General features: G+C 40.8%; 1 protein-coding gene across 5 annotated transcripts in view; it reads left to right on the top strand.

The window, feature by feature from the left end:
• The window catches only part of KLHL13 (kelch like family member 13), a 202892-nt gene extending 186034 nt beyond the window's left edge, over positions 1-16858 (top strand). For all 5 annotated transcript variants that reach the window (XM_047081853.1, XM_047081852.1, XM_047081854.1 and 2 more), the window contains 3 exons: positions 4292-5087; positions 12512-12625; positions 15267-16858. In XM_047081853.1, the coding sequence (XP_046937809.1) occupies positions 4292-5087; positions 12512-12625; positions 15267-15754 (1398 nt within the window). In that variant the 3' untranslated portion in view covers positions 15755-16858. The remainder of the gene's footprint in view (positions 1-4291; positions 5088-12511; positions 12626-15266) is intronic.
• The last annotated feature ends 647 nt before the right edge of the window (positions 16859-17505 follow it).

The raw sequence follows: 17505 nt of genomic DNA, 5'->3' as shown, positions 1-17505 counted from the left end.
CATTTTGCTTATTTGAAGTACCCATTTCTTGTTGCTTTTATCTGTAATCCTATCACTCATGACGAGAATCTGCAAACTTGGGAATCATTTTTACGTTCTCACCAACCTTTGCTTATCCCTGCTAGTACATGTGTTCAGAGGTGCAAATTACCTTTGCTCTGGGGAAGGGCTACTCCGTCCCGGACTCGGAAAGTAGATTCGTTACCCCAGACGTTAATTCCCGCCACCCGGAGTGATTTGGGCAAGTGACTAATAACTGTAACTTCATTTACACAATGAAAAATTTTATAAGCTGCCAACTTGCCACTCCTGCAATTGGATTGAAACGTACTTTTTATTAATCACATTGGAAATCCAAGGTATTGCACAGTGTTAAACTGTGTCTTTCAAAAGGCCCATAATTTGTTAATTTGTTTTTCCTAATTCTTCTTTTGTGTTACAGTTCTGTTTTAGGTATTCTTTAATATATAGCTATTAAGTTTAATAAGCAATTAAAATTTTTTGGAGATTCCTGTAAAGCAAATTGTTAAAATTCTTCCTGAGTAATAAATCTATGAAAATAGCCTCGTGTGTGTGTGTTAACCTTAGAGCTTTCTGTGATAATGTATCAGCGGGGCTGATATTTTATGCAGAGAAGTAATTACTTCAGTCTCATTTCAGCTTTTAAATAAAAGGATAATAGAAGGATTAGGCAATTTTCTCTTAATCATCTGCCAATCTGGTAACAATACAGGTATGTCAGTGAAGTTTACGTGACATATGTGAACACACACACTGACAAAATTAAGAGAAAACCTTTGAGTCCTTTGCCTGTGACCTGCCTGTGTGTTTGTATACACCCACAGATAGTTGTATGGCAGGCTTGTTTTAGTGATTTATTCCTTGCATAACATTTGCTGATATGATTTTCCCGTTTTCCCTTCTGACCAGTTATTAAGGCTTCAGCAAGAGCTCTTGCTGAAGACGAGCCTCTCCATCACTTGTCTCCTTTTTCCAGAAGTTTCCATTTTTGCTATATTGTGATCTGTCCAGGGGAGACTTCTCTGGGCTCATTTTGACTCCAGGCACAGCTTGAGTATGCTAGAGGAAGAGAATGGCCCGGGGAAACGATGTTGCAAAGCCATCATCACAGACACCAGAAACTAACTGAACTGCATGAGTAAATGTGATGGGAGACAACACCTGTTCCAGCCCTCATGAAAATGATTCCTTTCCTTGTATTTCTGCATAAATAATGTGAAAATAACTTCACCCTAGGAATGATTGCCTTATTAAATTACCTTTATTAGGAACAAGAACTTTTGAAGGGATCAAAATGAATTACGGTAATGAATCATGACTCTTTACATGAAAGAGAAATCTAGAGATCCTGTATTAGAGACTTTCTGTTTGTGGATTTGCTAGCAAGGTTACTTTTAGGAATCATGACTGAGAAGATGGATTGAGATGAACCGTAATAGAATAACCCTCTATTTTTCCAAAAGTTCCATCTAGCCAGAATTTTATTAGTATGTTTTTGAGAGGGAACACACATTTCCAAGAAGAGAAAAGGAATTTTTTGGCCATAGTCAAGTTATAACATTGTTTCTCACGGTAACTTCTAATCTACTGATTTTGATAATTTTCCTTATTTTTCAATAGTCAACAAATATGTATCTGCCACTTTTCTTTTTTTTAAATTCTAATTCCAATATAGTTGACATAGTGTTATATTAGTTTCAGTTATACAATATAGTGATTCAGCAATTCTGTACATTGTTCTGGGTTCATCATGATAAGCGTACTCTTAATTCCCTTCACCCGTTTCACCCATTTCTCTGCCCACCTCCCCTCTGGTAACCATCTGTTCTCTGTAGTTACGAGTCTGTTTTTTTGGTTTGTCTCTTTATTTCTTTCTTCATTTGTTTTGTTTCTTAAATTCTACATATGAGTGAAATCATACAGTATTTGTCTTTCTCCGACTAACTTATTTCACTTACCTTTATACTCTCTACACCCATCCATGTTGTTGCAGATAGCAAGATTTCATTCTTTTTTATGGCTGAATGATATTCCATTGTATATCTATATATCTGTATATCCATATAGATATATGTATATGTGTATATATATGTGTGTGTATACACACACACACACACACACACACACACACACATCTTCTTTATCCATTCATCTATTGATGGACACTTGGGTTGCTTACATAATTTGGCTGTTGTAAATAATGCTGCAATAAACAGGGTGCATATATCCTTTCAAATTAGTGTTCTCATATTCTCTGGGTAAATTTCCAGTAGTGTGACTACTGGATCATATGGTAGTCCTATTTTTAATTTTCTGAGGAACCTCCATACTCTTTTTCAGAGTGGCTGCACCGGATTACATTCCGGCCAACAGTGCGTGAGGGTTCCTTTTTCTCCACATCCTTGCCAACACTTGTTGCTTCTTGTGTTTTTGACGTTAGCCATTCTGATGGGTTTGAGGTGATATCTCTTTATGGTTTTAATTTGCATTTCCCTGATGGTTACAGATGTTGAGCACTTCTTCATGTGTCTGTTGGCCATCTGGATGTCTTCTTTGAGGAAATATCTGTTCATGTCTTCTGCCCATGTTTTAAATCAGATTATGTTTTCTTGGTGTTGAATTGTGTCAGTTCTTTATATATTTTGGATACGAACCCTTTTTTGGATATCTTATTCACAGATAGCTTCCCCATTCAGTCTTTTTGTTTTGTTGACTGTTTCCTTTGCTGTGCAGAAGTTTTTATTTTGATGTAGTCCCAATAGTTTATTTTTTGCTTGTGTTTCCCTTGCATCAGGAGATAGATCTAGAAAAATGTTACGATAGCCGACGTCAGAGAAATTACTGCCTGTGCTCTCTTCTAGGATTTTTATGGTTTCAGGTCTCACTTTTCGGTCTTTAATCCATTTTGAGGTTACTTTTGTGTACGGCATAAGAAAGTGTTCCAGTTTCATTCTTTTGCATGTACCTTCCCCGGGGTCCTCTACACCATTTGTTGGAGAGACTATCATTTTCCCATTGCCTGTTTTTGCCTCCTTTGTCGAAGATTAATTAACCATATAATCACGGGTTTACTTCTGGGCTTTCTATTCTGTTCTCTTGATCTGTGTGTCCGTTTTTGTGCCGATACCACACTGTGTTGATCACTACAGCTTTGTAGGATAACTGCAAATCTGGAATTGTGATACCTCCAGCTTCGTTTTCCTTTGTCAAGATTGCTTTGGCTGTTTGGGGTCTTATGCAAATTTTAGGATTGTTTGTTCTAGTTCTGTGAAAAATGCTCTTAGCATTTTGATAAAGATTGCATTAAATGTGTAGATTGCCCTGTGCAGTATGGACCTTTTAACGGTATCTGTTCTTGCAATCTATGAACATGGAATGTATTACCATTTGTGTCATCTTCAGTTTTTTCATCAGTGTTTTATAGTTTCCAGTGTACTTGTCTTTCACCTCCTTGGTTAAGTTTATTTCTAGGTATTTTATTATTTTTGGCATAATTGTAAATGGGATTGTTTTTTCTTTTTCTTTTTTTTTTTTTTTTTGCTACTTCATTGTTGGTATATGGAAATGCAGTGGGTTTCTGTATATTGATTTTGTATCCTGAAACCTTACTGAATTCATTGAACAGTTCTAGTAGCTTTTTGCAACAGTTCTAGTAGTTTTTTGGTGGAGTCTTTCAGGTTTTCCATATATAATATCATGTCCTCTGCAAATATCGAAGGTTTTGCTTCTTCCTTCCCAATTTGGATGCCTTTTATTTCCTTTTCTTGTCTGATCGCTGTGGCTACGACTTCCAGTACTATGTTAAGTAAAAGTGGTGAGAGTAGACATCCTTGTCTTGTTCTTGATCTCAGGGAAGAAGCTCTTAGTTTTTTCCCATTGAGTATGATGTTAGCTCTGGGATTTTCACATATGGCCTTTATTATGTTGAGGTATGTTCCCTCTAAACCTACATCGTTGAGGGTTTTTATCATGAGTGGATATTGTGCTTTGTCAAATGCTTTTTTCTGCATCCGTTGAAATGATCACATGGTTTTTAACCTTTCTCTTGTCGATGCGTTGTAGATAATTTTCTTTTTGTCACTTTTGTAATGGATTGGTGGTTTGTGAATTCTCTTTAGGTCCTTAATGTATTTCGATAACAATTTTCATTTGCATCTATATGGACACTAAAATTCTCAGTTTAGTCTTATTCTAGAACAGGTATTTTTGTTATCCAGAGATGAGTGTCATGAAAATAGTAGTATTTTAATATTATTTATTGATTCAACAGGTCACTTTAGACAATTGTGTCGAAGTTGGTCGGATCGCCAACACCTACAATCTGACAGAAGTGGATAAATACGTCAACAGTTTTGTCTTGAAGAATTTTCCCGCATTGCTGAGCACCGGGGAGTTCTTAAAACTCCCTTTTGAGCGTCTTGCCTTCGTGCTTTCCAGTAATAGCCTTAAGCATTGCACTGAACTCGAGCTCTTTAAGGCCACCTGTCGCTGGCTACGCCTGGAAGAGCCTCGGATGGACTTTGCTGCAAAATTAATGAAGAACATACGATTTCCACTGATGACACCACAGGAGCTCATTAATTACGTGCAAACCGTGGATTTCATGAGAACTGACAACACGTGCGTGAATCTCCTTTTGGAAGCCAGCAATTACCAAATGATGCCGTATATGCAGCCAGTGATGCAGTCAGACAGGACTGCCATTCGCTCTGACACCACTCATCTGGTCACACTGGGAGGAGTTCTGAGGCAGCAGCTGGTTGTCAGCAAGGAATTGCGCATGTATGATGAAAAGGCCCACGAATGGAAATCTTTAGCCCCCATGGATGCCCCAAGGTACCAGCATGGCATTGCCGTCATTGGAAATTTCCTCTATGTCGTCGGCGGACAGAGTAATTATGACACGAAAGGAAAAACGGCGGTCGATACAGTCTTCAGATTTGATCCTCGCTACAATAAATGGATGCAAGTTGCATCTTTAAATGAAAAGCGCACCTTCTTCCACCTAAGTGCCCTCAAAGGATACCTGTATGCAGTCGGCGGGCGAAACGCGGCTGGTGAACTGCGTAAGTGTGCGCATTTATGTTGAGCATAGAGTCTGATTTCTTTACCCCCAAATTCTTGTGAAATCATAAAATAAGCAGTTCCATAAAATTAAAGACAAAGACGTAGCTAGGGTTTCATTTAAACTGTTTTTCTAAATTATTATTATTATCATTTCCTAAAATATCAGAGATAATCTGTATGCCTAATCCGAGTGTATGTTGTTGGCCAGGGTACAAATTATATCTTAGAAATATATCAGTATGTTGCAGAATATTTTATTTGGCAGTATATATGGTTTTCACCTTGACAGTATAACTACACAGTATATTCTGCTAATTTAAATTCTGATAGAATCTCAGACAGAAGTTTGGCACGTTTCCTTATTTTCCATTTTTAAAAGCCCACATAATATTTTAGTGAGCAGGTTAAAATCCTTCCCTACAGAGGACCCACTGTGGCTGTTTCTTCTTTTACATAATCTGTTACCCTATCCCAGACCACATAGCGAGGTCATTTTCTTTACCAATTAAATGTACAAAGTTCAACATTACCCAAAGTTTATTTACTTTAGTAATATGATCTGGGACTATTCGTTTCAAAAACCATTCTCTCTTGGTGAAATACCAAACAGCTTTCTTCGCTAAAACTGATGGCCACTTTTTTGTCTCCCTAAATCTAAAATTGGTCACAAGTACGGTGAACAATTTTAGATGAAATTGGAATGAGATAGCTGTCCAAAAAGAAGTCAGGAAGACCACATTTACTGTCACACCTTACGTATCTGTCACTACCATCATTGCTTGGCCTTTTTTGCCATCCTTCTTTTATTCGGTTATGAATTGAGTCCTTGTAGCTGACCAGTGTCCCAGGCTCTGTAATGCTGGGGAAGTGAAAAATGTTGGCATTGGCTCTGGATAAATTCACAGTAATTATCAGAATCTTTTTCTTCTGTAGTCTAAGAAATAAAAAGTAGCTTAATGGATTTGAGAACAAGCTGTTTATTGGAGGCAAAAAGAACTGCTCTCAGCTCTTACACTTTCCAGCTCATCAAGCCCTTTCTTGTTCGTGATGTCTTAATGTCACTGACCTTTCCTACCCACAGTTTGACTTCTTCTTTTGTTGTCGTAGTGATATTTTTTCTAAGACCAGGCTTTCCAAATGGTTGGACTTCAGGTGTCATTATCATGAACCACACAGATTCCCCAATGTATTTTAATAATCAGAGTTTTTCAAGTTTATTTATTTATTTTTGAGAGAGAGAGTGAGAGAGAGCACATGAGCAAGTAGGGGAGAGGCAGAGTGACAGAGAATCCCAAGCAGGCTCCCTGCCGCCAACGCAGAGCCCGACGCGGGGCTCAAACTCACGAACCGTGAGGTCATGCCCTGAGCCAAAACCAAAAGTCAGACTCTTAACCGACTGAGCCACCCAGGCGCCCCCCAGGAATCCGACTTTGAAAAGCATTTGAGGCATTAGTATCCTTCAGTGTAGAATTGTCATTTCAGGTCTCCTCAGTCACGCCACACAAGTTATTTTCATGCTGTTCTGGTATTTTACATTTATGGCGTCTGGAAATATCCAGAAGCTGCAACTAGTGACTTGGTGCTTTCTCGGGAAAACCACTGGTCTCGGATAATCTGTACAAGTTTACAAATTATAGGTCTTCGATCCCGGCAGTCAGCGGTCATTTCAAAACCTCTTTCTCGAGGGGAATAGTGCTTGCCCACTGATGTCCCCACCCCTGTCAATAGGCAGTTTTCAGTGTATTGTTCCTAGTGTTAATTGGAGGCCTTATTCTTCTGAGAATTTATAATCTTTGGGCCAGGGAGAGTCATTACATAAAACCAGGAAGCTAGAGGCTTTCTTTTTCTGAGCTCTGGCCATGTTATCCTCATTGGGCAACCGGCCTCTTCCTTGCTCGTGACCTTCAGAAATCACACCCTCTATCTCTTATTAAAAATAGCCTTCTGTGTTTCAGTTTGAAAGTAAAAAAGAAAGAAGCCTGCTTTTCATGGGCTATTCCAAATTCATAATAACTCTTTGATTATATTTAGGCTTTAAAATCACAATCTCCCAGGGGCGCCTGGGTGGCGCAGTCGGTTAAGCGTCCGACTTCAGCCAGGTCACGATCTCGCGGTCCGTGAGTTCGAGCCCCGCGTCAGGCTGATGGCTCAGAGCCTGGAACCTGTTTCCGATTCTGTGTCTCCCTCTCTCTCTGCCCCTCCCCCGTTCATGCTCTGTCTCTCTCTGTCCCAAAAATAAATAAACGTTGAAAAAAAAAAAATTAAAATCACAATCTCCCAAAGTTTCATCCTGAGGATAATGACTTAAATATTCCCAGAAAATATTCCCCCTCTAGATGATAAACTTAGGCCCATCTTTATCTAAATTCATAAACTGCATTTTTCACAAGTACATGTATCATCATAATATAGACCCAAAGCCTCAATACCAAGAAACAACTCAAATTCCGTTTAAAGGCCAATGATACGTCTTTCCTTTGACATTACCTCCCATAATCTACAAGTAAGTAAACTTTTGTGGAAAAGGACTGGTTTCCTTAAAGTCAGCATACCCAGCAAAGCCAGTCTGTAGTAATTTTTTTTTAGTTCATTTGCTTATTTTTGTGTGTGAGAGAGAGAGAGACAGACAGACAGAGAGCAGGGCAGGAGCAGAGAGAGGAGGGAGACAGAGAAAATCCCAAGCAGGCTCCGCACAGCCATTGCAGACCCCTACATGGGGCTCAAACCCACGAACCGTGAGATCATGACCTGAGTCAAAATCAAGAGTCATACGCTTAACCGACTGAGCCCCCCCTGGGCACACCAAGCATGTGACTCTTGGTCTCAGAACTGTAGGTAGAGATTCCTTAAAAATAAAATCTTAAAAAAAAATTAATAGGTTCATCAGTACCAGTATATCATTTATTCTTCATATATACAATGACCATTGCCTATATGTAATTATGAAAAGAAACCAGGGGCAGCATTTACAAGACACTTTCGATCATTTTAATGCATTTGGCTTTTTAAAATCCCTTCGTGGAGTGTATGGACCTAAACCTATATAGTACATTAAAAGATACTACTAATGCATATGGGAAATATAATTCCTTAGAAATGCTGCTTTCCTGTGACACCAGGTACAATTGGAAATGACGTGAAGCTTAGACCAGCTGTCACTTACGAGAAAGAGGAGTCCGTTATTTCTGGCATCTTCCAAATTTATGTCATACAAGAGATCGATCTTCCATTGAGGTTTTCTATACTGAAGAGAGAGATGACAGCTCAGATATCTTGCGCTTCTGTTCAATATTAATAAGTCAAGCTTTGAAATACTGAAAAAACTTAACAGAAAACGTGTTAGGTTCTTTTTTCAAATAAATGCACAATAAAGTTACTGAAATTTATCAAATGCCTCCCTATCCCTTAACGGATTTGCAGTTTTGTTCATTAAACACCCCATCGCCAGCTGGCACTCTAAGATTCTGGAGACCATACCCCCCTGTCTGGGATCCATTGTTGTTCCGGTGGTTATCCGGGGTTAATCTCTTTCCTCATCTCAAAAAGAACAAGCGAGTTCTACATCATCCCTTGGGACCGATTCTGGACTCCAGTAGGCTCACCTGAGAAAATAGGAATCTTTGATGATTTATGAGAAGTAAGCAACCTACGTGTAATTCTTAAGTTGGAGAAGGTCTCTAATTTAAGTGGCAGACCACCATGTCACTGAAGATGGTTCTCTAGAATAAGGGTCAGCAAAAGTCTGTAAAGGGCCAGAAAGTCAATATTTTCAGCCTTGTAGGCCGTAGGATCTTGTCAGCTCATTACCTCTGCTGTCTTGTCACAAAGGCAACCACAGACGATTTATAAGCAAACGGGTGAGACTTTGTTCCACTAGAGCTTAATGTAGGAACCCCGACGTTGGAATTCCATACGATTTTTCGTATGCCACAAAGTAGTTTCTCTTTGATGTTTCCCCCCAACTCTTTAGAAAGGTAAAAGCCATTCATATTTTTATCTCGTGAGACATACAAATGCAGGCAGCATCCTGGATTTGGCTTACGGCTCTAATTTGCTGGCCCCATTCTAGAACTTACTAATTCATTGCCATTCCCGCTCATCGACCGCAATGGAACCGCTGCTTTGTGTTTTGCATCACCCCTTGCCCCCTCCCCCTGTCAGGGTTGTTGGGCACTAACCTCTATCTCACTGCCTTGTGAACACGGAAAATAGAAATAAGGGCATGTGTGTGTGTACACTTTTAATTAGATGTCTTCTATTTTGAAAGCAAATAGTATGGATTTTGCTAAGAACGACACCAATTCTTCCTGGAGAAAGTCTATAGGTTGGCAGTAAATATTAAATGATGGGGAAAGCCAAGGGAAGTGGATTATTTAGCCAGAAGACGGAAAGTTGAGGGATGATGAAGTATTCCATAGCTGTTATATTACTGGTGGTAAATATAGGTGGATTCTTATAACCTCTATTAGGGGAAAAATGCAATTAATTCACTGACAGAAGCACAGCGTTATCTTTCTACATGGGAAAGTTTTCATAATCATGAAGAGCGAATAGCTGTTCAACTGCCAGCTCCAGTCCAAAAAGAGTAAATGAAAACTCATGGACACTCCATCAGAATAGATGGAATTAGACATAAGGAAAGACTGTTACACTCTAGAAATTTCGAAGTTCAAGGCAGCATCTTTCATTAAAGAAAGCATAGGAAGGTCACGATCTCGCGGTCCGTGAGTTCGAGCCCCGCGTCAGGCTCTGGGCTGATGGCTCAGAGCCTGGAGCCTGTTTCCGATTCTGTGTCTCCCTCTCTCTCTGCCCCTCCCCCGTTCATGCTCTGTCTCTCTCTGTCCCAAAAATAAATAAACGTTGAAAAAAAAAAAAAAAAGAAAGCATAGGACTATAGTAAAACCTGTCTTTGACATCAAATAGGTGGAAAAGATGATCTCAGGAAGTCTTTTAAAACGCTTTCGCCGCTAGGATGTGTGATTAGATGGCTTTCTTTTATCAGCTAAAACCCTATCATTAATTACTTTGCTGATGTCAAATACCAATCAATATGCTAGATCCTCTGTAGGTAGAGCGAGCGAGAGAGAGAGAGAGAGAGAGAGAGAGAGAGATAATAACGTACATTCCGTAGGATTGTGCTTGTCAATTAAGTGAAAGTCATGGTAAAGGCGAATGGAAATGAACATTAGAGAAGACATCTAGTGACTACAAATAGTCAAAACCAGTCTCGGAGTAAACAGTTAGTTTTAGCTTGTCCTTAGTTATGGCAATAGCCCTCTTTTGGGGGAAAGAGTTTGCAGGACCTGGCTACTTAATGGAAGGGTTTAGAAGGGATAGAGTTGGTGAGGGTCCAAGCCTGAAGCAATGAACAAAACTACCAAGACAGTAGATCAAAATGAGAAGAGTAAAAGCCTTTGAAATAAGACTGAAAATGTAAAGCCCAGGTCAGTGCAAAAGGCGATCAGTAAAGGGATATGAGAAGTGGTGTAATGTAGGAGTTGTTGGAGAAGAGAAAGAAGCATTTCACATAGTCAATTTGCTGAAGAAATGAAACTGTTGAATGGAGTAGAAAGTGAATCTCTCGCTCTTTCTATTTAGGATGGCCTATTGTTAACGTTATTTTCTTTGTAATAAAGGAAAACTTCAGGCACCTGGGGGGCTCAGTCGGTTAAGCTTTTGGTTTCAGCTCAGGTCATGATCTCACGATTCATGAGTTCAAGCCTCGCATCGGGCTCTGCGCTGATAGCAGGGAGCCTGCTTGGGATTCTCTCCTTCTCTCTCTCTCTCCCTCTCTCTCTCTCTCTCTCTCCCTCCCTCCACCCCTCCCCTGCTCGCTTGCACACTGTCTCTCAGAAGAAATAAATGAACTAAACAAAATGTGTTTTAAAAAGGAAATCTTGTTCAACGGATGATTAATCAGTTCGGTATTCCAGTACTCTATCATGTATGTGGTCAACTCCAGCTTCAAGGGAATTTGAATTTTGAGTTTAGCATAGTGCTTCCGTGAGCAGTGTTGTGGTTCTGTTCCTGAGAAAAAAGCAGCATCGGGGGAGGCAAGCAGTTGGGTTGGCAACTGGCAGCGTCTGTAATAAATTATATAAAATTTTCAAGTTTTTTATTTGTTTGTTGGGGCTCGAACTCACGAAACCAGGAGATCATGACCTGAGCCAAAACCAAAGGTTGGATGCTTAACCAACTGAGCCACCCAGGCGCTGCTGTTTTCTTGGGCTTTTTTTTTTTTTTTTAACTTTTACTTATTTAAGTAATCTCTACACCCCACGTGGGGCTCGAACTCACCACCCTGAGATCCAGAGTCGCATGCTGTACTGAGCCACCCAGGCACCCTAGACTTGGTGTTTTTGACCAGAGTCCTCGTAACAGCCCCATTTCTTTCTGCATTTTAAAAGGGATCACGGGGGCGCCTGGGTGGCTCAGTCGGTTAGGCGGCCGACTTCGGCTCAGGTCATGATCTCGCGGTCCGTGAGTTCGAGCCCCGCGTCGGGCTCTGTGCTGACAGCTCAGAGCCTGGAGCCTGTTTCGGATTCTGTGTCTCCCTCTCTCTGACCCTCCCCCGTTCATGCTCTGTCTCTCTCTGTTTCAAAAATAAATAAACGTTAAAAAAAAAAAAATTTAAAGGGATCACGTTTTCTATCTGTCTGGACCGTGATTGGTCTGTTCTTGAGGCTATAACAGATTGATATTTAAATAAGGCCGCTTCTCCGAAACACTTTATGTTAAAGATAATAAATTTATTACTGAAAGGAAGTGCCCCTGATAAAAATCTTAACTTCGTATTATGTCTCCAGTCATCTTCCAATAAAAGCATTACTGGCTACAATGATATTGGATATGTGCGCATATTGGCTTTAATGTATAAATGTAGAAAAATTATTGTCAGTGTCCATTTTGTAGTCGGGATATAAAATAAAGCAGTCGGGAGCCAGAACATACACCGGGCAGTGTGCATACATGTTCGTTCTGAACTTCGAATTTTGCTCCCTATTAACCTTTGTTTCCTAGATGGTGGATCCGCAGGGGGGCCAAGAACTGGCTTTTTTTCTCCCTTCTGATTTTCTCATCTTCCACATATTTAGAGGAAGGAAATGGGAGACATGTCAAATTATAAAGATGTAACAAGTTACTAGAAGCAAAGAAATCCTAGCAATTTCTGCAGCTGACAGAAATGTGTTAGATTATTACATAAGTATCTAATGTAAAATGTATTCATGGTTCATCTCAGTAATACAATCTCAATGAGTAAAAAAAAGAGGTCCCCGAGGGTATCTCATACCTGTAAGAAATATGGATCGGTTGTTTAAATATTCTTATTATTCAACTTAGAAGGAAAAAGAATGAATTGCTAAATTTGAACTCATACACGATTTCCTTGTCTGTTCTTTTTTTTTTTCCCCCTGAACAACAGCCACAGTCGAGTGTTACAATCCAAGAACAAATGAGTGGACCTACGTTGCCAAAATGAGTGAGCCCCACTATGGCCATGCTGGAACCGTATATGGAGGAGTGATGTATATTTCAGGTAAACAATTCTAACGCAGATGCAATTAACATAACACATACACTTTGAACCATGTCACCATCTTTCCATATAGTATATAAAAATAATCCAGAAAAAATGGGTAATCGAAGTATAATTCATGTTTATTTGAGAAGATCTGTTGTGTGTTTGTATTTGCATATAGATGCCTTTGGTATTTTATTTTATTTTATTTTTTTTAATTTTTTTTAACATTTTTATTTATTTTTGAGACAGAGAGAGACAGAGCATGAATGGGGGAGGGGCAGAGAGAGAAGGAGACACAGAATCGGAAGCAGGCTCCAGGCTCTGAGCCATCAGCCCAGAGCCCGACGCGGGGCTCGAACTCACGGACCGTGAGATCGTGACCTGAGCTGAAGTCGGACGCTCAACCGACTGAGCCACCCAGGCACCCCTGCCTTTGGTATTTTATAAGGTCATAAGACTAAGAGCAAAATAGTCCTGCTGTAAATAGCTGACTTGGAAGAAATTGGAAAGCATTCAGCTTCCCCAGCTTGCCTTCCAGTCCCCATACTCCCTACTCTCTCTAATAAAGCCTGTACTCTAACAACCCCCGTTCATATTCTCCGTAGCGATACTTAATTCATTTTGATTTTACATTTAGCTAAACTCTATGATGAAATATATCATTGCATAACATGCAAGCTGTACTGTGCATAAACTTGCTTCTGATGTACCTATAATGCATAATGATGTTCATTCTGTCATTTAGTGCACCCAATAATGTGTTTTTCCCTTTTCTTCAGCATTATCATGGGATTCTACTGTGATGTCCTTGCGTGAATAATTCTGTGCCGATTACCTATATGTTGGCGACGTGCACTTATATTTTTCTGATAACAAATCCTAAAACAGCTACAAGTTGCTCCAGTAACAACTTTCGTTCTCAAACTGTTGGTGTTGAAATCGTCCTTATGTCGAATTTAGAAAGGAGTCTCATTTTAACGTAACGCTCACCTCGGGTGTTGACATTTTACTTTGGTAGGCAGCTTCTTCTCGTCTGGCCCTGACATGGTCGACTTTTACCACTTTCTTCCCATCCCGAGAGCCTGCCCGTGCCAGGCCAGCAGTTACAGTATTAGAGAACAGAGGCGTTAAGGTGATGTTTGTGGTCGGAGTCTCTGAACGCTGCTGCCTTATGAAATCTGTAATCAGGAAGGATCAGTGAAAGGCCTGGAGTGTGTGATTGGCAGGTTTCTGGTGTTAAATTTATGAGCAACTACGGCATGTCTTATATTGCGAGAGCCATCCAGGAAATCATATGCTCCGCTACTCAATGATTTACACCCTCTACCTATTTTATGTGCGTAGATGCTATGCCATTATAATGAGAGCTCCAAATCCTCTGGGGATAAAAAAAAAAATGGCATCGAATGGTTGTAGTGGTACTCTGCCATAGCTAACGTGTATTGCGGAAACGACCTTACCAGTCAAGAATAGGATCGTAACCATAGCTGATCCTCAAACCAAAAAAACAAAAAACGCTGTTTGCTTCCAGAGAATTCTGTAAAGTACAGGAGAAAAAAAAAAAAAAGTTAAAAAGCAGAAAGAAAACAATGATTGCCATCTGGCCACCAGATAGTAGAGTTTTGATTGACATGGATGAAAATTTGTTTAGCCCTCTCCCTAATCTGCAGAACATAGAGTCTGGTACTTTCATTGTAGAGGCTGATTTATAAGTGACCTACGAACATCCTTCGTAGACGATACAGACTCACCAGGTCAACAACAAACTGCTGTACATATGAAATTCCGTACGTGTTCAGCATTCTAATTCTCCAAATGTCCATGCTGATAACGACGAGATTACCTTCCTCACCCCACCGGGCAGAAACTCTACCAAAAAACCCAGTTCCGAGTATTGTTGCATGCTTGTGTGTTTGCATAATACCATCCACCTTGCAAAGGAGCATTTTGATTTGTTTGACTTCAAAGTCCCAATGCTAACGAGATTACAAGGGTAGCCGTTCTTATGTGGCAAGTGAGGAAATGGGCAACTGGAATTTAACACGTCCCCCAGCCCAGTGCTCAGCTCCCGGGGCGTGCCTGCTTCATAGCTGCGATTTACTGCAGACCCAGCTCTCCAAAAGTGGCCCAAATAATATTTTCATGTAGTAAAGCCTCATAAAGTCCATGGGTCTCTGCTTGAGAACGTCCTTGCAATAATATAAGCTAGTTTGTGGTTCTTTAAGAATCTGAAGATGGCGGGGCGCCTGGGTGGCTCGGTTGGTTAAGCGTCCGACTTCAGCTCAGATCACGATCTCGCGGTCCGTGAGTTCGAGCCCCGCGTCGGGCTCTGTGCTGACGGCTCAGAGCCTGGAGCCTGTTTCAGATTCTATGTCTCCCTCTCTCTGCCCCTCCCCCGTTCATGCTCTGTCTCTCTCTTTCTCAAAAATAAATAAATGTTAAAAAAAAAAAAAAAAAGAATCTGAAGACGGTACCTTCTTGATTTTTTTGTAATCCCAGAGAAAGTACTTGCTGAGGGCAGACACGTATAAGGACACCACCGATCAGCTGTAAAGGGTCACACTGTGCGGCCACAAGTTCATTATCTGTGGTAGCCTTTTATTTACTTGTGCTTTTTTAGAATTCTGTCTACCTCATGCCTACTTTCATTCTTTAGGAGGAATTACTCATGATACTTTCCAAAAGGAGCTGATGTGCTTCGACCCTGATACTGACAAATGGATCCAGAAGGCGCCAATGACCACTGTCAGAGGTCTGCATTGCATGTGTACGGTGGGCGAGAGGCTCTACGTCATTGGTGGCAATCACTTCCGAGGAACGAGCGATTACGACGATGTCCTGAGCTGTGAATACTACTCCCCTATCCTTGACCAGTGGACCCCAATTGCTGCCATGCTAAGGGGGCAGAGCGATGTTGGGGTCGCTGTCTTCGAAAATAAAATCTACGTGGTTGGTGGGTATTCCTGGAATAACCGTTGCATGGTAGAGATCGTGCAGAAATACGACCCAGATAAAGATGAATGGCATAAGGTTTTTGATCTCCCGGAGTCCCTTGGTGGCATCCGAGCTTGTACGCTCACGGTTTTCCCCCCCGAAGAAACCACACCATCACCTTCTAGAGAGTCCCCTCTTTCTGCACCGTAAGATCATCCCTCCAACTAAGATGCTGTAGTCCTATCTTTGCAACGTGTCATGAATTCTCTTCTTTTGCCCCCCTTTAGTAGTGTGTTAGGATTAGCCTCCAGTAATCGATACCGATATTGGAAAAAAGACAACCTTGATGTTATTTGTGCTGTTCGTTTGGCTTAGAGTGTTTATCAAGTGGTAACAAAACCATTCTGGAAATGTATCCCGTTGAAGCTGATGTTTAACATACAAAAAAAAAAAAAAAAAAAACCAAAAACCACAAAACCACAAAAAAAAAGAACCCACCAAGGTATTGTCTATAAAATGTTTCTTCAGTACTTTCTTGATGCCGTGTACCGGGTGTGAGGTATTTATCATCTCCTATTCGAAAGCCCCATAAACCAACTTGCAGGTGGATTGTAACTACAACTGTGCTAATAACTAGGCTTCAAAGTAAAAAGTTTTCGCTTTCATCTTTGTGAGGTGTGAAAGGGAGGCGGCTCGCCCCACCAGGAGACAATAGCGAAAGGTCGCCAACTCGCATGAGCTCCCTCCCTCTTTTCATAAAGTATTTTTGACATATCTGTCAACCCACCTGTCTGTGTGGGTGCATTGAGAACATAGAAAGTTTCTTAGACACACAGGAGAAATCGTAACTGTAACCAAACAAACAAAAAAAAACAGCACGACCCCTGTACTTATAAACAAGGGTTCGGGGTTTCTAAAGTGTGTATAGACACACACACATACATACATCAGTCACAAAATTTTAAACCTTGAACGGCACGTCGGATCAACGTGCAAAAGCCTTTTTAAATTCCTTCCAAAAAGCAGCTTCCATGAGAATGGGAATTCAGTGCATACTGAATTGAGGTGGATAAGGGCTAGAAATTTTGAGCAACTCAATTTGTCACAAGACCAAATTTTTCCTTCCGAGACTGTAATCGACACCTTCTCCTTGGCTGTTGAGGTAACTTACGTATTATGTGTTCTGTATACTCTCGATTCATAAGGTTATTTAGCACAAAATGTAGCAGCTTCACCTGGCGAGCTGCTTTTGCTCAGTGATCTCAACTTCCATGTTTTATCTCTTTTTGTTCAATAAAAAAGCATTTAATGTCATGTTGGTCTCAGGCGTCCTATTACTGTCTGATTTGACTTCCGTTAATTTTCTTGCTTTGGGTGCGGCGAGATTCAGCGGAGCCGAGAGCACTGAACGGTTTGGATTCATGCGAATGGCTTCTATTCAGGGAAGAAAGTAACCTGACCAGGTCTAACCTCATTGGCCAAAACTCATTGCTGGTTGTCTTTGTGGAATTAGTTCACCTAAGATGTGAATCGGCCCTTCTTCATTCCCACCATAAGAGCAGGGAAATTTCTGAGGCCAGTTTCCCTGATCTTGGAGAAGATCCGTGTTGCCTAATGAGAAGACATCATGTAAAATGACCTAAGAGATTTGTTCTTGACCTAGGATTGTGAAGGAACGATGGGGAGATGATCGTTTGAGGATTAGGTTAGGGCCACACGCATGACCTTTTCTTACCGTATCTGCCAATGACCAGATTCGGTCGGAACCAAAAATTTGGAGCTAGTCCCCGAGCAACGAGGGTGTCACCAGTTTTTTTCACCAGTGAGGAATCAGCAGTGCCGAGGTCTTCGCCTCTTCAGGGGTCGGGTGATTTCAGTCCTGTGCTTGTCAGCGGAGCTCATTTATCCATTGGCACATAGCTCCCACCTGCCTAAAGATGGGGGCGTGTGCAGGACGGAGT

This window comes from Lynx rufus, unplaced genomic scaffold (assembly GCF_022079265.1).
Source record: "Lynx rufus isolate CCGP_SWC_20201006 ecotype Redwood Valley unplaced genomic scaffold, mLynRuf1.p SCAF_19, whole genome shotgun sequence".
NCBI lineage: Eukaryota > Metazoa > Chordata > Mammalia > Carnivora > Felidae > Lynx > Lynx rufus.
Note: the sequence above shows the minus strand (reverse complement) of the source record. Positions and strands in the feature narration are given on the sequence as shown.